The sequence below is a fragment of the Oreochromis aureus genome, linkage group 18 (assembly GCF_013358895.1).
Source record: "Oreochromis aureus strain Israel breed Guangdong linkage group 18, ZZ_aureus, whole genome shotgun sequence".
Taxonomy (NCBI): Eukaryota; Metazoa; Chordata; class Actinopteri; order Cichliformes; family Cichlidae; genus Oreochromis; species Oreochromis aureus.
The window spans coordinates 10,015,679-10,037,596 of NC_052959.1; the positions used below are offsets into that span (position 1 = coordinate 10,015,679).

Consider the following 21,918-nt stretch of genomic DNA (forward strand, 5'->3'; position numbering starts at 1 on the left):
TCTTAATTAGATAGTTTCAATATTTTTTTTTATTTGCTCATATATGTTACAAGTATGCATATTTTGTCGTATTACTCCATAACACAATTAAACAGAATACTGGGTGGATTTATTTTTTTTTTTATTGCAGCTGATCATCAAATAAGGCATATTATACCTCATGCTGACTGATATAATAGCCCAGTAACAGCTAATTAAGGCAAGATGTAACCAAAAAAATCCCAAAACTTTACAGTGATAAGAAAAAAGTATTTTGCTCTGAGGGGCAGGCGGTAGCAAACAAGAAAGAGTGTTTGGGAATGTTTTTTCAAGACATCCATCTATTGTGATTTATATAAATCTGACTAATCGCATAATCAGCTAGACTGATAATGAGGAAAATATGAGCTGAATTACGTTTCACAGCTTTACACAGTCCAAAGTAATAGATCCGTTGTCTGAATAGTGACAAATAGAATGTAAAAAGTTAAATAGTCATTAGACCCGACAACAATTTCGGGGTAGTGCTACTCTAATGAGTAGTCTAAAAACAACTGTCTAAAAACATTTCTTTCTTTCTGTGCGTGCAGTTGTGAACGTATTTGTTTTTGTCGAAGGCCCGTGAAGGCACCATTAGGATGAATTCTCAAAAGCCTGGTACGTAAACGTCTTTTGCGCTCACTACCTACCCACGATGCAGCGCGGTCGCACACAACATAGCCATCTTGTCAAGAGTGACTGAGTGAGGGAGGCAACTGTAGACGCTGTTTAGAATATCATTTGTTTTTTTATTAACGCGTCATATTTAAGAGCCCCTTTCTCCCTCGACCGTAGTCAGCGGCGAAGCGAGTGTCGACAACGAATGACTTTGAGCTGGTGAAGCGAGAGGCTACGCAGCGCCGCTTTCGGGAGGATGTCTCACATACTTGTTCCGACGTAGGGGGAGTGTGCAGCAGCCAGTTGGCTTGAATTGTTAGCTAGCTCAGTGAGTGGAGGGCTACGGGCCCTCCTCAGCTTAAAGTAGCCCCTGCAGCTGGGCAGCCCACTCTGCGACAACGGCCGTTCGACAACTTGACAACCGGGACATTAGCGGGCCGAAAGCCGCGGATCGGTCACCGCACGGACTGCTGGTAACCGTGTCTGAAGCCCTGCTGCTGGACAAGACGACACGAAGTGTGGCATTGCGTTATGAGCTCTTGAAACGCAACAGGAGTCCGAGAGAGGAAGAGGATGGCGCAGATACATCTTGATTACAGTTAGGTAGGCTAAAAAAAATAGCTCCAGGTCTGCTGCTTATTATGCTCTAAGCTTTTAAAAGCTGCAGCCAGCGACCCCTTTTTGACTGAGGATAAACATAGCCATACGGGACTTGGATTCAGGCTGTCAATATGTCGAAAATGCCGGCCAAGAAAAAGAGCTGCTTTCAGATCACAAGTGTGACTCAGGCCCAGGTGGCGGCTGTAGGTGCCGCCGACGACACGGAGAGTCTGGACGATCCAGACGAGTCACGGACTGAGGACGTGTCGTCGGAAATCTACGACATGCCACGGGCTGATTATGAGCCTGCGTGTGACATAAGTTCATCCGAAGAAGCTCTGAATAATGTTGTGGAGCCAGAGGCGGTCGGAGTGATGCCACCATCAAGCGTACCTCATGCCAGTCAGCTGTCAGCGCTGTCAAGCAATCCCTCTGGGGAGTTCAGAAAAGTGGGAGTGTCTGGCTCGAGTCAAGGTGGTCAGCAAGCACCGGGGATTGGCGCTGGGGCTGGTTTACCCCTTATCACTCAGGCTGGGCCAGTGCAGCAGCAGCCTGCTTCTGCAGCCACCGCTGGGCCAGCGAGTGCGTCAGTGAACACATCCCAACCTGCTGCAGTGCCCAGTTCAGCTCCACCTCCTGCCACCTCCACGGTGAGTTGCTCCTCGCGGTTCAGGGTCATTAAACTTGATCATGGTACTGGAGAACCGTTTCGGCGAGGCCGGTGGACGTGCACAGAGTTTTATGAAAAGGACTCTGAGAGCTCTGTTGTTGGTCGGACTGTGGATAGCATGAGACATACCAACACAACACTGGACCCTGCTGCAGACAGAGACAGTGGGCTCGGGCTTACAGGAGGATCTGCCGCAACCTTAGCAACGCACTCGAGTCATGGCTTGGGCTCCATGGCGGACTCTTCTCTCTCTTCTAGTCGTGTACACTCGGTGGAGGCGCAGCCACCGCAGCAGCAAATCCACCATCAAAACTACAGCGCCCGCCAACAAGGTGTGAGTGGGTCGGTCACGCACAGTTCTTTCTCCAGGCCTACGGCTGTTCCGGCTCCAGCAGTGGCAGGTCTGCAGCCTCTTGTTCCCCAGAACCTGCTGCCTGTCGAGCAAAATGGCCCACCTCAATCCGGTGTCCTCATACAGAAGTCCCCCATCATGCCTCCCTCTGCCCAACCAAGTCCTTACCCTCCTCAGCAGCAGCAGCAACAACAGCTTCCTGTGGGCCAGCACCTGGCCGGCCAATCACCTGGACTGATGCAGAACCAGGCAGAGTACTATCAGCAGCACCACTCTGTACCCCTGCCACCTGGGCTTGCCTCAGGCCAGCCCCACCCAGTGTCCAGCCAGGGACAAGGACCCACTTCGGTGATGCCTACAGCCTCTGGTGGGGCATCTGTGCCAAGTCAGGTTGGAGATGTTACTGGAGCAGCAGGAGGAGGAGTACTTCTACCTGCTGGACAGCCAGCTCCAACTGTCTTGCAGCAGCAGACTGTAGGGATGGGAGCTGCTGGAGGCCCCGTATTGGTTGGTGGATCCACTCTGAAGCAGCAGACTGTGAATCTTTATGCCACCGCTGGACAGCCTCAACCCCACGGCCACCCTCCATCCTCTGGTGTACAAAACGTGCCTGCCATTGCAGTGAGTTCCAGTGTGCCCTCCACTGTGCCCACTGCTGTGCCCAGTGCCTCCAGTGCAGCAAAGCCAAATGTGACCACCCCGAGTTTGCCTCCAGGTCAGATAGCCCACAGCAACATTGCAGGGGCTTTGGGGCCACAGGGCCTCCCAGTTACTGCATTTGGTCAGGTGGAAGTTGGTGGTGGGAGGAAGTCAGACGGAATCATCAACATACAGTCTCCAATTGTCTCTGTGAAGGAACCAGCGAAGCCCTTCATGCCTGAGAGCCTGCAGCTCACCACTCCGACTGTCAACAGCATATTTGCAATCCACATACCTGTCGACGGGGAGGAGGACAGGTAATATATTTCCAAGTCTTTATATTAATAATCCCTATCTCTGTTAAGCTTCACATCATCACTGCTGAGCCTCTGCAAAACTACCCATAATGCACACAGCTCAAAAAATCACAATGACCATGCAAGGTCTAAACATGCTTAATTTAGTCCACAGCAGGGGAGAAGTTTGTCACACGTTTAGCCATTTGTAGAAAGATGAGAAGCCGTAACAAACAGCAGCACTGTGTGCTTATTAATACGGACAGGGTTTTCCCCGTAGTTTCAGGGAGGTATTGAGGAAGGGGAGTGTGACGAGGAAGAGAGTAGTGGCGCACAGGAAGGAAATATAATGTTTGTTGTTTTAATATTGGGGCCTAAAGCAGTCAGTGGAGTGTAGCACACTTCCCCAGCACAAGCAACAACTTGTCAAACTTGTTAAATACACATGGCTCCTGTATCACAGTGACTCTGTGACTCCTTGTGTGTAAGGGTGTGTGTGTGTGTGTGTGTGTACGTGTGTCTGTGTCTGTGTACGTGTGGGTCTCCAGCTTTTACTCCAGCTATCACCCTCTAGGACAGTGTGTGAGGTGATGGCCTTGGCTGCAAACCTCAAAGATGTTTTGCTGGTTGCTACTATGTGTAAGGTTAGCTCAGTGTTCGGTTAGCCTCAGGCTAACTGTGGCTGCACTGCACATGTGCAGCATATTTTATTAAGTGAGGTCCTGTTTTAGAAAATACGTTCTGATACAAACATAATGAAATGTATTTTTTGGGGGGGCATTGCTACAATTAGCCCTGCCAGGTACTGCTCACTAAAAATGTTTAGAGAAGTTTTGGGCATTTACACTGTTAAATATGTGATGTACTGTGTTCTACTCATATGGTGTCACATAAGGAGTCTCTTTGTAAGCAAATGACATCTACAAAAGATATCGCAATTGCGCATGATTTAATTTGTGAACTAAAAAATTGGAGTACGTGAAGTTTGCATCCCTCCCAGAAATGATCTTTTTCTCAGTAGTAGATGGCACACATGAGCGGAAATGATTCAAAGCCTGAAATCTCTCAGTGGTTTCCATTTACAGTTTTAGAGATGTACCAGAATGTAGACCAGACAGGATACACAGCCTGCAGAGCACTGGCACTACTTTCTTTCTTCCTCTCAAGCTGTATGTTGAAGTGTCAGTTTGTAATGTGCACTTCAAGGAAGTTTAAAGTGCTGTGATGACTTCTGTCAATTCTGTGACTGGCATTTATTTTGTGTATTTTTAAAAAAATCCTTTATTTGTTTACATTTTGGCACTGGCACTCATAACTCATAAAATGATTTATGGATGTTATTTCTAAATGGACATTGGAGATTATCTTACTAGATACTGATGAGTCTATGTCACACAATAACCTAAATACATTTGCACAGATATCACTCATGACATCAAGAATAACTTTTTTCTTAATGCAGATTATTGCAATTGGACTCAAAAAGGCTTCCACACACTTTAGCTGCCACTATGAGACATACATGACAGCTTTTGACTCATATGAGCACGTCCAATCAACAAGCCAAATCATACAACTTAAGATTTGTTTTATCAATCTCACGCAGTATCTCTGCAGTATGTGTCCATCCTGAAAGTCTTTCGCACCCTGAGACGGAGATGAGCTTCGCAGGTTTATATTCAGCTCTTCACTTGATCTGTTTAGTTGTAATGACCACAGGCCAGTTATTTTGAGTACACTTTTTTAATATCAGGTGACATTTCAAAGATTAATAATGTTTGTGATAATGTCACTCTCTTCAGGCACTGGATTTTTGGAGCACCTATAGTTTGCTTGTGAGAAGACGGAGCTCCCAGGGTGATAAGAGCGGGGGTCTCTTACGACAGCCAAGCATTATCAGACACTGAGCAGTAGTCTTTCCACTGTGCCCCTGTTTTGCCGATAAGAGACCTCACGAAGGGGCGTATCAACCAAGTGTGCGTTGTCATGCAATGACCCCTTTCTTTTGCAATGCAAGTTTAGGCTAAATTACTCTGTTCTGTTTAGAGCCTTTGGACAGGAGCAAACATACATTTCGTCCCGTAGTAAGCGTTCACACTCCGTCTGTAAGTCATTCAAAAAACCGGCTAGTGTACTGCTCTCTGTCGGTGTGGTCAGCATGCTGTCTGCCCCTCTGATTGACTGACAGAAGAGGCATGACAGTTGCTCACGTACAGATGAAGTGTTGAATGACATTCCTTTACTGCAGCAACTGAGTTAAGCACAGAAGAGGAGGAAGAAGAAGCTGCCTACTGAAACCTGCTGCGCCTCTCTTTAGTAGGCATTTTAGCTATGCCTGACACACCTCCCTCCCCTAGCTTAAAAAAAAAAGTTTCCATTCTTAATTTCTACATTTCTGCTGCACTGCTTGTTTCTCTCTGTACTCATGTGTCACACAACGAGAAAATGCATGCTCATTAAACTTTCTCTTGTTTTCTGTAGACACAAATTAGGCTTTTTATTGCCAAATAAACAGACTGCAGCATAAGTTTGAAAAAAGTGAGACCTTTCCCGACTCTCTTGGTTGACTCACCCTGTGGAGTGCCTGCTGTATGAGGTTTTTTGGACAGATTTTTGCACAAAACTCACTCCCTAGTGCCTAGCCTCAGTGCTTTCTCTTCCTCTCCCAGCATTAACAGTGAGCAGCGCTAGCTAATGGTAGCTCAGAAATGATAAGTCCACCATGGAATAAGTCATTAATTTCAACCAGAGGCAGGCTGTAACTGTCCCTTTACAGTGCCAGCTCACAACAACCGCTGCCGCAGTGCGCTTTATTTTGTAAGATCCTACAATATTACAAAAACCCAACAATCAGACGACCCCCTGTTAACACTTGGCGACAGTGGGAAGGAAAATTTCCCTTTTAACAGGAAGAAACCTCCACCGAAACCAGGCTCAGGCAGGGGAAGCCATCCAGCCCGACCAGTTGAGGGCTAGGGGAAAGAGGAGAGCAGAGTAAACCAAGACGAGGACAATCACAAGGTGGTTTTCAGTATAGTAATGTATAGTCTAAGGAGCTTGGAAAGAAAAGCGTCTGGACTTCTTGGAGTTGCTTGAAGACGTTTCACCTCTCATCCGAGAAGCTTCTTCAGTTCTAAGGGTCAATGGTGGAGAGTCCCAGATTTAAACCCAGTGGGAGTTTCCCCCCAAAGAGGGACAAAGGACCCCCTGATGATCCTCTACCTAATCACATGAGCCAAGGTGTGAAAGTGGGTGTGGGTCCCAATCAGCCAGGGTTTCGGGTGAGCTCGTTGTGAAACCTGGCCAGGTCACTGGGTTTAAATCTGGGACTCTCCACCATTGACCCTTAGAACTGAAGAAGCTTCTCGGATGAGAGGTGAAACATCTTCAAGCAACTCAAAGAAGTCCAGACGCTTTTCTTTCCAAGCTCCTTAGACTACGATGACCGGGATGACTGAGAACCTTCACAGATATAGTAATGTATACTTCTTTGTGACTAATGTCTCACTGGCGATTGACAGCAACTATTCACCAACTGGTCATGGACATTTGTTTAGGTACAGGTGGTTACCAGGGGGCACTGATTGACCTCTAGGTCAGCATGACTGAAGCTTAGCTGTCAGTTTCACTGTGACTATAATCAGGGACTACACATTTTTCCTGACCAATAGTTGCCACTGATCGTTGCTAGGTTTGATTGGGGCCTAAGCTATCTTGATATATTTGTTTGTACTAGATACGTGTAACATGTATACAAAAGTTCAGGGTCTTTTGTATGTATGATTTTTATGCATGCAGTTCATTTAATGGTTTTATTAGTAAAGGCAGTTTTCTTTCTTTTGCTGAGTGTTAATATCAAGTCTGAATAACACCTCCCAATAAAACATGCATTACATAGTATTTATTGCATCTTTTAAAGGGTTATAGACTTTTTAGAGCATAAACTGGAAAGACTCTTACATTTGTCCATAGCTTCCTTCCCCCATTTAGTTTTGCTCACAAGTAATTAAAATAAAACAATGGCTATATATACTAGAGACTGAAGATGCTGTTCTCAGTTTTAGAATATGGTTTTCTCAGCTTAATGTTTCCCAGATGGCTTCAACAACCGAAGGCATAAAACAACATTTCTGGATTGCCATAATGTCTTTGCCGTACTCACAGAGGGGGGGATGGCTGCTATTTTGCAAACTCATCATAAATGTATTGCAACTGAAGTCTGTATGTAATTGAGCCTCATGCTGGGGAGGTATGGTTTATTGTCCTCACATAACGGGAGCTTATGTAAGATCAGACTCTTTAGGAGGTAGGAGAGAGGAGGGGAGTCCAGGTCTGCGATATAGTTACTGCCACAGTGAATTGAGAGACTGTGCTCGTGTGGGTGGATAAGAGGTGTGTCTTTAAGGGGATGGCTGGACTCCATGAGCGCTTGCGTATGTGTGCACAAGTATCCATGCTGGGGGGTGGAGGACGTGGATAAGAACTGCTTATTCATTTTTAGTCATAGTGGAAGTGGTAGCTCTGTGTGTGAGAGTGAGTGTGACACAGACGGCATGTACCACAGGGTCTTTCCCTCCCTTCGCTGACCTCTCCTCTAACTGCTGTATCCTGTTTTCAGTCACAGTCGCTCACACTGCTCTCCACCTTCTATTCATTTAATATTCCTTAGCTGACTCCCTGCTTCCGCACTGGGGCTCCCTGGTCATATCATATGACATTTGGTGGGTACATTTTATCCACAGTGCCTCACTGAGGTACAAGTCAACACTTAAAAACAAGAAAGAAAAAAAAAATCAGACATCTTTAGCTTTGATTGGAATGAAAGTTTTTAATCTGCCTTTTGGCTTTAATACTGTTAGAGCTGTACAGCAGCAAGCAGTAGATCTACAACTGTCTGTACTTGCATTTAACAGCAATGTAATACTGGCCTCAACTTTAGGTATGTGTTTCTGTGTGCACTAGTCAAGTTGTTCTCCCTCTATGACCCCAGCCTAATCTCAGCCTTTGAGTTATTTTTAAAAAAGAAGGGTGTATTGTTCTAGTTTGACCGGCACTACTAGTCAGTATGTCTGTAGGCTTTGCTGCAGTCATCCACCCCTCCACCCCAGGTGTAGAGGCTCAGAATCCATGTTGTCAGGTTTTGTTTTGTGTTTTTTTTTCTTTTTCTTTGAGACCAGTGGCGTTATCTGAAACAATGCAACTGTCTTCTTATGTTAGTCTCATCAGTGTAGAAAGAAGGCTAGCATGTGACTCAGGCATGCAAAATGTCACTTATGTGTGCAGCCATTAGAAAAGCACGCATGCACTGATTAAAAAGAACTGATAAGACTGGAGGGGTTGTATGTTTTGGAATCAGTTTTTAATTTTCATCCCAATTGAGGCTCTTCACTGTTATGACAAGCAGAACAGCTTCACCAAGCTGGTCCAGTGTTTAACTGGGGATGTGCTGTACTGTGTTATAGATAAGCTTAGCAGTGTTCTTTTTATCTTGCTTCTGGAAAGCAAAACATTAACAAGTCACAGAATAAATAAAAAAAAGTCTTTAAGCAGTTTTGTTCTTTGGTCAATTAAATACCAGCTTCTTTAGCCCAAGTCTTTTAATCTACACACATATCTATTTACTGCTGCTGTCAGTTATTTTCCACTACATAACTATATAGTTTTCCTGTGCCTGCATGGGCTTCCTCTGGGTGCTCTGGTTTCCTTCCACAGTCCAGAGACATACTTGTTGGGTTAATTGGTGATTCTAAAGTGATTGTAAGCTTGTCTCTCTCTGCGATTGGCAACCTGTCCAGGGTGTACCCCGCCTCTCAAACCCAAGCTGAATGAGTGTTTCAGAAACTGGATACATGAACTGTACAAACCACTTTAAGATCTACGCATGTGGGATATGTTTAGATGCTCGGAAGGCTCCATGCAATACTAGGAACTAGACTCTGGAACTAAAAGTTGTTTTATTATTTACTGTTCCATTTCCTCGCATCTCTAAAAGTAGCTTGATAAAAGCAGATTTAAAAGTGTTCAATTACTTTTGGGGAGTGCCCTAAAAGGAGCAACATTTTGGGGAACTATAGGCCAAGATCAAAAAAATGCAACTACCTAGTTTTACTATGCTAAACATGAGGTTAAAAATTTGTTTGAACGCTAAAATCCAGGTTTCCAGTCTTCTCTGGTGGCTCTGCTGTAATCGTGCAGTTGCTCTGGGTCCTTCTTGCTCTCCATCTCCCTCGACTACAACCTAAAACCTGCTGAAAGAAACTCCCATGAGGCCACTGAAATCTAAATAGTTTTGACCTACTTGTGCTGTGTGGCAGATATATGGATTTTGCTGAAAGCCTGATTCCTCATGTGCACCAACAATGAGAGCTTTCAACAGCCCCTTATAGCCTCTCCCTCTTCTTTGTGCACAACTTGCCACCAGATTACTCTACCTGTCCACTTACTACCAACACTACCAGTTTGGTAGTGATCCTCCGCCCCCTTTTTATAAACTCATACACTCTAAATCCATCCAATCAGCCATGTTGTGATGGAGAGTAGAAAGGGGATGATTCGCACTGCAAACAGAAGAACAAACTTCTCCCCACCTTTGTAAAAATCTGTAGCTCATTTGGCCCCGGTCTGAAGTTTCGTTGCTTCTGCTGTGAGGGGGACAGGGACCTTGAGTGAACCATGCCGCCTCTGCAACACCTTGACTGGAGAGGAAAATATCTACTTTGACACCTTTCGTAGTCTACGTGTTTCCCTCTCACACTTTTGCTCTTTGATATTTTCTCCTCCTGCACTTCAGCTTGCTCTCGCTCTCCAACTCAAGCTTCCTACCCCGCTCCCCCTTTGCTTCATCACTTAAGGCTGTTGTGGGTTTTTCACATGCTCAGTTACTTAGCAAGGTTATTAAGAGGTTCAACACCGTGACCTAAACCTGCAAACCACTGGTTTGCAGAAACAAGGGGGGAGCATAAAAAAATCCACGTGTCATGCCCCAGCTTAATGTGTGACATCAACCAGCAAAAATGCATCCAGGAGTTATTTTCAGATTATTTTCTGCTGCCTGGTCATACATTAGCTTTAGGGTCGTCTCGAGCAAAGCCTGAGCATGTGCAACCTTCTTTTTTTTCCCATCAGGTAAGCTTATTGGATCTCAGAGAGTGGTTTAAAAAAAGGGGGGGGGGGGATTTTCATTGTGTGTCCACATCTGTTGGGTTATGTGTTCCCTCCTTCTGCCCCCCCCCCCCCCCTCACACTCTAGATTTTGGGGTTTGTGGAGGAGGCCGCATGTTCTCAACTGCTGAACACGGTGACTGTCTGGTTTACAAAGAGCAGCTTTCATAAAGGGATATTGACATGTTGCATTTTAGGCTTACAAAGACAGCCTTTGAGAGTCGAGTGTTTGCTACTTGAAAACAGAGAATGATGACTCTTCTGGTTCTTACCTCATTCACGAAGAGGCAACCCAACTCCAAGTCATCTGACCTTGTTGATTTCAGTCGATACAGGACTTGTACAGAGCTTTAGCCCTGAAAAACTGAGGTTTTTCTGTGGAGGCGTGCCTGGCACACGTGTGGGTGTGTGTGTGTCTCTCTGTGTGTGTGTACAGAGATTTGCAGGCCACAAAGTAATATTAAGCAGAGCCAGAGCTAGTGAGAGTGTTAAGTCATGAGGTAATGTGACAAAGGCAGTTTGTGCCAGAAATTTCTAGGAAAAGAGTTTTGGCTGCTATAATATCCACACACATGCTGTAAATCTACACTTTACTGTGCGTGTGTGTGCACGTGCATGTCAGTGCGCATTTGTGTTTGTGTGAATGTGGGAAAGAAGCAGTCTTAAAATGCACAGACTGAGAGTAAATGAAGTATATCTGTGTGTCTGTGTGTTGGGATTGGGGAGGATTTCCTTTGCCTTCCCCTCATGCATGTGTTGTTAGAACACGGTGTACTTGTAGCTAGTCACCAGGAATATGGGGGGGTAAAGTGAAATTGAGTAATGTGATTGTATTTGACTCAAATTAACCAGGAAATGATTAGGAAAAAGAGCAATACCAATATTTGATCATGTAAAAAAAAAAAAAAAAAAAAAAAAAAAAAATCAATATTCTGTCACATGGGCCGATTATTTATTTATTTATTTATTTATTTATTTAAAGACACATGAACCGTTCACAGGTTGTCTGACACTTTGCCTACCTCTGTTCAGTTATTGCTGTTTTTGTGGCATTTCAAACATGTCCCGCCATGAGGAAGTTTGTAGAGTGCCCCCTGGTGGGTTTTCTGTGCAGTATCAATACGCCTGACATGCTTGAAGGGTGTTTCTCGCATCTCTTTTTTGCTTTTTAAATGTTCATTTATTGGCCATTGTAAATGCAGATACCGGTAACATCAGCCCGCCAGTAAAGCAGTTGTGCTTGTGTGTTTGTGTCTATAAAAAATTTTTTTTAAAGGTTCTTAAACATTTTTAAAGGTCTTCCTTGGAAGATGCTCACCATTCCCGTCACAACTACTCTCATATGGCTGCATTGCTACAGATAAATTGGCCAAACGTTTGGTGTCTGTCAATATCCTCCATTTGGAAAGATAATGGCCTGTTAGCAACTGCAAGGACATTTATCAGTGTCAGCTGCAGATTGTGTCACGTTAATTTTGCACTGGATAAATGTTCAAAGATAATGTGAGAAAAGCAAGCAACTAACTGATATTTATTTAAATTAACATTTTAGCATTTTGCACTTCCTTAATTTCTGATCTGCAGTGTAGTAAGTAGTCATGTGTTTCTTCTGTTTTTGTTTGTCAGTGTTGGTTGGCAGAAAACATTTGAGTGCATTCTGGCAATAGAAACTGCATTGTCAGGTTTTTATTGGCTCAGAATCGTCTCCAGGACATGATTATGTAAGCAAGAATAGTCTGCTTAATGTGGTCTGTTATCTTGTTACTCAAAAATCGGTTTTATTTTGTTAATTTAGGGTTTTTTTGAGAAATAGAGATGTCTGTTCTGCTTGCAGCCCTGCGACAGACTGGCGACCTGTCCTGGGTGTACCCCGCCTCTCGCCCTATGACAGCTGGGATTGGCTCCAGCGCCCCCCGCGACCCTGAAAAGGATAAGCGGAAGCGGATGGATGGATGGATGTTCTGCTTGTGTAAATGAAGCCCCGATTTAAAAAAGGCTATTTAAAAATGCAAATTTTCCTAATTATTCCAAAAATTTGTTATATATCATCAAGGAAAAGCATATATATTTTTGAACCAGAAGTAGTTGCACGAGTCATTTGAGTTTAAAATATATGAAATATTCTTATCATCCCTCGTCTGCACATGCACAGGTCTGCAGTGACGTTCAAATATCCAAGCCAGAGGGTGAAACCAGAGGGTACGACTGAGTGATCAGCATATTGAGGGTTAAAGCTCGAGGGAGGTCCTTAATGTTTTTGAAGCTGTCCCCACCTTTGAACATAACTTCCTGTGCTTCATTGCAGACCTCAGACCTTTGCTTTACTCTCTTTGAATCTTCTGTATTTCACATTAAGACTAAGAGCTTTAACTCTAGTCATGTTTACTGTTAAAGAGTTTTGAAGATGTGTGAGAAAGCATTTGTAGGAGTCAAACTTGAGTCTGTTTTCACTGTCGCAGCTCTTCACTCTGTCTCTTCTCTCTTCCCTGAATGCGGTTGACACAGGAATCCCTCCAAGGCTTTCTACCAGGCCTTCCAGTCTGGCAGCAGATTAAGAGACTCAAAGGCGCACATTGATAGGTACAGTACTGGATTGGTCCGGGCAGGCCTGCAAGAGTGTAACATTGTGTGTGTGCAGTGTTCAGTAGCAGCGAGCTTTGCTTTTTCCACGTGCATGGATTGAGTTTGGAAACAAAGCCTGGCAGCAAGCGCAGGATTAGCCAGTAGATTTCTCAACCGGCATCTCTTCGCTCTCTGTTATTTATTTTTCCCCACTGCTTCTCACTAGCAAATCAACGCAGTCTCTTTTTAACATGTCATATATTGTGTGTGTGTCACTTAAAAATTTGGTTTTGTTTACTGCCTGGGTGTTATTTTCGTAGGTTTGGCCACCACTAATGATGGAACAGAGTCCAAGAGGGCAGGCAAGCGATCAGTTAATCGGATTATAAACAAGAACTATTTGATTTAAAAAAAAAAAAAAAAAAATTGTTTAACTATCTGACCAGTGTTTTCAGTGCTACACTGATGAATTGTTTGATTATAAATGTATTGACCAATAACGTTCATGGGGAACGTTGAAATTTTCCAGTCGGCCACTATTAGTCCAACAGCTGACTGTTTCGTAGTGTAAACTCCAGGATAGTCTGGTGGTGTAAACACTTGTTGATCACAGGAATGGAGATGTCCACACTGTAGCCTTCTTCTGTAATGCTAAAGAGCAATATTGTGCTCTCAAACATCAAATAACTCTAACAGCGCTTGACACTTCTAAATGTGATTCAGTTTAAATTGTTGTGACGTGACAACAAAGAACATGAAACCACTCGATCAGAGCAGTTCTGCAGACTAATAGGACTTTTAAGCTGGGGATTTGTTGATGGTTTAAATATGCATACAGTTCCGTGTAAAGCAGTAAACTGGTCTGGTGGCTCACATATAACTCCCTGTTCAGCGAAGGTAATTTTTTATTTCTTGGAAAGTGCCTCAAAATATTAAAACAATCCAGGAAAAATACTTTAAACTTGTTGTTTCGGCTTTAAAGTGGCTAAAACAGGGCTGAAGAGTGTGTGCATGCTCTCTGCAACACTGGATTTAAATATGAACCTGAGTAAAGGCAGGTTTCTAGTGCGCTCTTTCTGCACTCTTTCCTGCCAAATGGTTTTTATTCACGGTTGCATTTTAAATTCATCATGAAATGATTCATTTCCTAAATGACAGCGAGGTAAGTAGATGGCGTAGCGAGACAATGAGAGGGGCGAACATTTTTCTGATGCCATTTACAAAAATGAAAAGAGAAGCACATGAAACCATATCTCAGTGACAGGAAATGAAACTGTTTTAGAGAAATATAAAGCTGACACACAACCAGCCGCTGAGGAACTACTCGTTCACTCTCACACGCACGCACACACACTTTCATGCACGCGCATATACACTAATGTCAGCCCTTTTGGCGCCTTAGCTGCTTTGATTTAAATTTGAAAAGCGAGATCAACGTTGTGGTGGTGTTATCCGGATTCTAATGCTGTGTGGCGTGCACGTGATTTCTACCGTTGGCTGAAGGCAGCAGCAGTGTAAGATGGCACAAATGTTTAGCCCCATGCATTCTTTTTTTTTTTTTTTTTTTTTTTTTTTTGGTCTTTTGGAGCGCCGTTGTTGTGGATACATTGTCCCATCAAGGACTGCTTTTGTTTCCTTGGATGCAAAGATAACCAAAGTTTTGTTTGGTATATTTGGGCGATGGCCTTTGCAGTTTGACACATGATCCGTCTCTTTTATACGGGTTGGTTTAAGATGATGTGTGAGGCGACCAGATGAAGTCAGACAGAGTGAAAAATGAATATCCTGAAGGTCTTTTTTTTCATCAGTGTGTTGGAAATGATGTTCCGGATGACACCCATCCGTTGGAATAAGACCACGTGGTCTGCAATATCTGCTATATCATAGCATCATTCTTGCATTTCTTTTTGTATAGAAGTGAAACCAGTCGTTTCATGTTTGTTTACAGAGAGCTGTGCCTCATCTATACTTCACTAACATATGTAACCCTACCATAACTCTGCTTTGTATTTTAAAGGGCCATTTACATATGAAGCACTCAGGCCAAAGACAGTCAGCAACATGAATTAGGAGGGTTCAGAGTAAACTTCTTAACTTCTTGGCAAGTGATTGACGTGACTACCAATGACCGCGATTGACATATGAGGGGGTGGTAGAGGGTTCCCCAGCCAACCAGAGCCTTTTATGTCCGCTATTGACCAGTCGTAATGGCGATGGTGAAAATGCTTCCTGTGTTGATGCCAGTTTAACCTGAAAAACCGCCCCAAAGTAGATCTACATCAGATGTATAGGAAATTCACCCATTTGATCTTCTCCACGGGTCACCTGGCACATGTTCCCAACAGAAGAATCCATGTAGGGTTGCCTCCCTCTGTCTCCTGCCAGGTTTTTCATTTTGTTTACTTTTTTCTTTAATATATTTTTATATTTCCAGAAGAATCTGTTTCGGAAGAGCTTAAAGGCACGGCAAGTATTGATTCCTGTCAGACCTGTGGGTGTATTGTACAGATATTAGGGTAAACACACTGATTGATACATTTTACATTATCAGCCTTGTTGAGTTGAGATATCAGCAAATAGAATGACATTTACATATAAAGAGAGGAATGAATAACAACAAAAACCTGATATTTAAAAAAGGAAAACATCTCGTCAGCTGTCAATTTTTTTTTTTTTAAATATCAGAACTGGTTCAGAATATTTATACTTCCTGGTATCATTATCCATTCATGACCCAATATGTATTTATTTATTTATTTTTGCATGCTGCCCATATCAATTCACACATTTAAAAATGTTGTTAACCACCAACCCAAATAAAGCCCATCAGCTTTCTTGGGTAATAAATATATACTGCTGCTTCATAATTACACCAAAGCCATGCTTGAGTTTTGAGGGTTGCTGTTTGGTTATAATTATAGCACTTCCTCATTTTGTTCTCTGTGGCGGACTGCCTTCCTACAGACACAGCTGTCTAATGTAACTGTGGAAGCTCACAGGTCTGTGATTAAAAATGAAAGTAGTATATATGCACTTCTGTGTGTGTGAGAAGGATATACTCTGTATATCCTTGTTGGTAAATATTTGTGTGGTTGCAGTACCAAGCTGCTTAGAAAGAAAACACAGATTTCCCTTTAAATTGCAGTACGAGTGACACGGGATTGGCTTGTGCACCTGTTGTCCTTGGGCACACGATCAGCCTCGCCTTCACCTCCTAAGCTCTAAGCTTAATTTTTTTTCTTGCTAGTGTTGCTGGAGGAAACTTACTAGTCTTAAATATGGCAGTAATTCTTCCAGAGAGAAGGAATGACAACTATTTGATGTGCAGATGACTTATGCATGCCCGCCGCTCCACTTGCCCTGGTGCTAGTGTAAACCTCTCTAGCTCTAATGGACTTTTTATTGGCATTCCTATTTTACAGCTAGCACTGTAAGGGAAACGGCAAACTTCTGCCTGGAGCTTATAAACTTCAGTCTTGTTGGTGTAGAAGGTGAAGTTCACAGGAGCAATCGGTTGTATAATCAGCGGCAGAATAGGTTCAGACCCTCGTTAGCAAGCCGTTACATCTGAGCCCAGCCTTTAGGCCTCCGGGATTTCACCCCACATACATCAGCGGTCATACAGTGCTCGCTTTGTAACGCTGTCGAAACGGAGGAGGCGGCTCCGCCGAGCATTTAACGTGATTTGGTTCAAAGTCAGGCGCTCAATCTAGTTCTTGGCTTTCACAGGAGCACTAGAGACAAGATCATGTGTGTCAGGGCAGAGCTCGAACCAGTGCTCCAAAACACTCCTGATGGTGCGGTTCCCAAAAACCAAAAATCCCCTCCCCGCCCTCCCTCAGTGCCAGTTGTTCTTGGAAGTTTTACTTGGAATACCAGATGGTCTCCTAATATGGTTTTGACTTGTTTTTTTTGTTTTGTTTTGTTTTTTTTACACGCCTGCTTCAGTCTATATTTCCAGTCATAGTCAAGAGGAGCTGCCCAAACCGTCATGACTTAATAGAATCATATTTACCCGCTTGTTCTGACAGACTCTTAATAAAGGTTGATTGTATTATTGATGTTTTCCAGTCTCCATAGTTACAGTTTGCTGGCTTGTCACATGTTTTCCCTGACAGTGCACATGGGGTTTTTTAGTTTTCCCAGCCTGTTTCATTCTCTGATTTGATTACAATAGTCTCAACCCAGCTCTCTGAAACCAGCTGGAGGAAACCCCAGGAGAAAATGCTTCATACCCCCCTGCTTTAATTCCAATGAGGTCATTTAAAGGCACTTCAGAGGAGTATCACATTTAACCTTGGATGACAGTAGAGCTGAAACCAGGCTGGAAGTTAATCTGCAGCAGTTTTGATAGAATTTGCACAATATGGCTCCCTCCATTAAAAATTGTTCTGCCATGTGAGTTGTCACATGAGGGTTGGACCCAGGTTTTCCCCCCTAACTGTAGATTTATCCAGAAAATATGGAAATTTACTGTATCCTCTATAATCCACAAAGCATCTGGCCTTAGCTGTGAACATCTGTCATCGTTTTCCTGTCTCATCCCCGTCACATTTACAGTTTTTAACATCTTGATGAAACCTTATGATAAGGCCTCAGTTTTATCAACTTGCCTTGCTTTTCTTTTAAGAGATTATATCGGCTTTTCTTATTTTATTGTCTTTGGCTGGTCCAATTCAAATCCTGCCGTTTGTCTTTCTCAAAAGTAGAACTTCATGCGTGGGTATAAGCAAACTTTGGGCTCGAACAGATTCAAACAAGCCTGTATTTATACATGTGCTGCTGCAGAGTGTGATCCTGTTATTAGCAGAGCATGTTTTTGTTTGCTGTACTATCTGAAAACCACTGGTGAAGCAACAAGGGTGTAACCCAGCGAGTCCATTAAGGCTCAGTATTTTATAGACTGAGAGATTCCTCTAGGCACAGGCCTATTGAAAACTCCTGTTAGGGAGGAAAGCTATAGGAGGTCCTGAGCGCGACACCCAGTCTAAATTAAAGACATGTTTGGTACTGGGTGAAGCTGATGTTCTTTTCCTTTTTTAAAGTGTTTTGGTTGTATAAGCACTCGTGGTGGGGGTCACATAATGTCTGAGGGAACGACATAAAGAGACGTTAATGGGCGAGTGCTGACTGCCTCTCTAGCCATGATGGCACCATGTGCATCTTGTTCATAACAACTGCATTTTTTTTTTTTTTTTTCCGTCATTGTGTGACATGCTGGCTTGGAAGTCGTGTTTGACATTATCATATCTGGCAGTGACCAGAGGTAGGAGTGGAGGACAGAGGTGTGAGTGACGGTGTTTCCCAGCAGCAGAAGTATGGGGAACATTCCTTCCCCAGTACAGCCTGCTGATAAAGATCGTCCGAGTCTTTCTGCCGGCCTCTCACACCCACACTAGTTACATGTAGAGGAACAGAACAACAGTAGGAGTCTACATGTATTTGAAGGCACCTTGGTACCGCATGGTTGCAATGATTTTCCATATCTTTTTGTTGCAGGTGTAAATCTGCATCTTATTACAGCTGAACTGATCCTTTTGTTTTTTATGAGATCAGGAATATTATTAAGACACTAAGTGATAATTAAAAATTAAAGTACTGCTATAATAAGATTTTTCACCAAAGTAAGTACAGAGTTAGTTGTGCAGCTTATTATGTCCCCCTGGTGGAGAAAGTATGTAATACCATCTTACTGATTTCTTAAAGTGCTAATTTCCAGTTAAATATTTCAGTGATATTTCGAATGTTCTCATTAAACCAGTATATATGTTTACTCCCATGAGCTAGATGGAAGATATTAAAAAAAGTTAATGGAACAAATGGGGGAGGTGATCCCAGAGGAAAACTGGGTTATTGTGCAGCTGTTGCACATATTCTGCAGACACAGCATATGCCTGCTTATAGCGGCCTCTGTAACATTTGGATGTAGCAGTGGGGGATAATTGGTTTGATCAGCAAGTATAGCTTGCAGTGGATCAAAGTTATATTTTGAAGCACGTTCCTCCTCGGCCCTTTGACTTGCACCCCGTAGCCCTGCCGAGTACAGTCGCTGCGCTTATCAGTCGCTATGAAGCCATCAGAGCCAGAAATAATTTCAGACATGTGTCCCCACCTCCTTCAGCTCCTCGCACTTCTCCTCCCATCGGCTCGTGTTTCGTTATTCTAAATGCGGTCACAGTTGCCCAACTAAACCGCCTCCGGTAGGCACCGATGACCTTCTGTGCGACGCTACCGGTGGAGCTCCAGCAGCGCCATGCCGTGCACGTTTTCCTACAAACCACCGGGCTGCGCTGGGGACCCGACCCGGCTCGCGAGCTGCGATCCGATGCCCTCCTACCGCACACGCCGCACGTAAGAGCGCCGCTCCTCCTCCCCGTGTGTATTGTGATGGAGTTACAAGAGTCAGACCAAAGAGCGCTTAATCATAGCCATACATTGATATGACGTCAGTGAATGTGAGTGCATGAATGTTTGTTTCCAGCGGTGGGGTTAGCTGACAGCTGCCTTTGGAGATTGATCCGCACGGTCCAGTCATCATGGCTGTTAAACGAACAGATGCATCATTCGAACAAACTTGAGCCTGTTGCGTTGCCGGGGCCCGGTCTCGTCTCATTTCTCCTGTTGGTGGCCAGGTAGATGTGAGAGTGGTGACTGGTGCTTTTGTGTGATCTGACCTAGATACCTGAGGCGCCTTGTTTGACTGATCGAGTACCAATTTGTCATCTGGTTTCGCTTTTTATTTGGGGTTCTGATTTATTTCAAGTTGCAACTTGGATTAGGATTTTTATCCATTTCAATAGAATTCATTATTTACCATGTTTCCGATCTGTTTGGGAACACAAATGAAAGCAGGAATAAGTCAAATCATGATGCGATTGTTTGCGTAACTGTACTTTTTCTTTTTTTTGCAGTGCCTCTGGAACCAATGTTGTTGCCATTGATAATAAAATTGAACAGGCTATGGTGAGTATTCATTTTACCACTAATCATATATGCTTCTTTTTTTAATTAAAAACATAGGAATGAGTTAAATGTAGAGTGTATACATTTAATAAGACAGTGGTTAGTTCCCACTTCATGTTTCCCTCTGCTCTCCTTCAGGACCTGGTGAAAAGCCATCTGATGTATGCAGTGCGCGAAGAGGTGGAGGTCTTAAAGGAGCAGATCAAGGAGCTGTACGAGAGGAACTCTGTGTTGGAGAGGGAGAACGCCGTGCTGAAATCTCTGGCCAACAGCGAGCAGCTGTCTCAGCTGTCCACCCAGTCGACCAGCAGCTCGGGCGCCGCGGCTTCCCAGCCAGGACTCAGCCAGCCTCAGCAGCAAGCCCAGCCGCAGTCGCACCCCCAGCTTCAGCACCACCCCCAACCCCAGCAGTTCCAGACTCAGCCGCAGCTCGATCCCAGCCAACAACTGCAACCCAACGTCACCTCTGCTTGAAAGCGCATCAAAAACCAACAAAAGAAAAACAGAACAGCATCTTCTCTACAACTTATTACAATTAGTGTATGTGAAATAAAAAAAGAACTTCTTAGCCACCAGCTTGACCACAAAGAGTACAGTGCTTCTGTGCGAGTGTGAGTGTGTGTGTGTCAGAGCGAGGAAGCAAGACTGTGAATTGGTGTTAGAATGTGTGCGTGTATGCATCTGTACTGTGGGCCTTTCCAGTGTTAATGCAATCATCAAGAGCGCAACAGACAGACTGAGACAAAGTGTTCAGAGTAGAGTCGGGGAAGGTTGAGGGTTTTTTGTTTTGTTTAGAGTTTTTTTTTAATGTTCATTTTTTCCCATTTTGGCTGTATTCCCAGATTGGTTAACAGCTGGGCTTGTAGAGAGGATGTCTTTTCTTGGACCGGGCCCGAGCCAAACCAACCTGTGACCTGACCCGAAACCAGTAGTTGTTGTTGTTGTGGAAAGCGAGGAGTTTGCCGGACAGACGGGGAGTGATTGTCAAAAAGAGAGCGATTATTTTTTTAAATGAGATAATTGAAGGGGAGGGGTATTTTTAGCCTTGCTGTTTCATGTTGTAAAGTAAAAACTGGGAGAGTGGTTTGTTTTTTTTTTTTTTGGTTGTCTTTTTTTTCCTCCTCCTCCTCCTTCCTCGGAGCGCCACGCCGCTGCCGTTACTAAGTCTAACTCTTGCGTCACTCTTTTGAGTTCTACTGTTAAGTATTTTTATTTATTACAGGGCTGCTATTTTTCATAAATGAACAATTTAAACAACAAAACCTATTTAACAGGAGCCCAACGACTTGTTTCCTCTCTTGCTTTTTTTTCCTTTTTTCCCCAGTGTTTGAACAGATTGGCCACACGTCCCAGACAACAGCTTTATATATTTGTTAAATGCCGGCAAACAGAGAAATTCTGACATATGTTTAACACTAACCCAGATTTTTAAGGCTGCAACTGCCAATTCGTAGCTCGAGTCCAGATCCAGTTTGAGTGTATATTTTTGTATAGCCTGATGGACTTTTACCCACCGATATCGAATCTTTAGGCCTCCGGTGAAAATTTGATAGGCAAAGGTGAATGAGTATTGCCACGTCCCCTCACTCACTCACATTTCAGTTCTCCATTGGTTTTCCTGAAGTGGGGTAGGTAGGTGGGTGGGTGGGGCACGGGCACGTTGGCAGGGGGGCAGTAGTGAAATCGCGTACTTTGTAACCAAAGATGCAAAGCTGTGTAAATTTATTTTGAAATGCACACACACCTTTTTTTTCTTTTTTTTGGTTCTCATTTGTTACTTCCTCCTTCACAGAATATTTTTGTTGCTGTTCAGCATGTTCTGCATGATCTGTAATCTTCAAACCACTTTCTTACCTCATTTTTATTCAGCACTCTTATTGTAAGATAGTCTGTGAACAGTGTAAATGGGGACGTGGGAGAGGGTGGGATGGGAGGGGGGAGGGTAATGATGCGCAACAGCGAGCGGAGTAAAATAACCTAGTGTTACCGACACTAGTCACAGAAAAATGAAGTGAGCCATGTTTTGTTCGTTTAAATGG

General features: G+C 43.7%; 1 protein-coding gene across 4 annotated transcripts; it reads left to right on the forward strand.

Annotated features, from left to right (window-relative positions):
• Window positions 1–658: 658 nt before the first annotated feature.
• On the forward strand, window positions 659–20,996 carry LOC116320405 (TSC22 domain family protein 2-like). Of its 4 annotated transcripts, XM_031740009.2 has the most exons (4): window positions 661–3,214; window positions 12,860–12,934; window positions 19,828–19,879; window positions 20,018–20,996. In XM_031740009.2, exons 1-4 carry the CDS (start codon window positions 1,368–1,370, stop codon window positions 20,351–20,353), a joined length of 2,310 nt encoding a protein of 769 aa, XP_031595869.1. In that variant the 5' UTR covers window positions 661–1,367; the 3' UTR covers window positions 20,354–20,996. The 4 variants fall into 4 exon arrangements, with proteins under 4 accessions (XP_031595871.1, XP_031595872.1, XP_031595869.1 ...); XM_031740011.2 differs by lacking the exons at window positions 12,860–12,934; window positions 19,828–19,879; window positions 20,018–20,996 and adding exons at window positions 4,800–4,864; window positions 4,996–6,166 and having other exon boundaries at window positions 659–3,214; XM_031740010.2 differs by lacking the exon at window positions 12,860–12,934 and having other exon boundaries at window positions 662–3,214.
• The last annotated feature ends 922 nt before the right edge of the window (window positions 20,997–21,918 follow it).

Coding starts and splice junctions, on each gene's coding strand:
- LOC116320405 (XM_031740009.2), top strand. CDS start 1,368: ATGTCGAAAATGCCGGCCAAGAAAAAGAGCTGCTTTCAGATCACAAGT. Junction 3,215..12,859: donor GTCGACGGGGAGGAGGACAG/GTAATATATTTC, acceptor CGGTTGACACAG/GAATCCCTCCAAGGCTTTCT. Junction 19,880..20,017: donor ATAAAATTGAACAGGCTATG/GTGAGTATTCAT, acceptor GCTCTCCTTCAG/GACCTGGTGAAAAGCCATCT.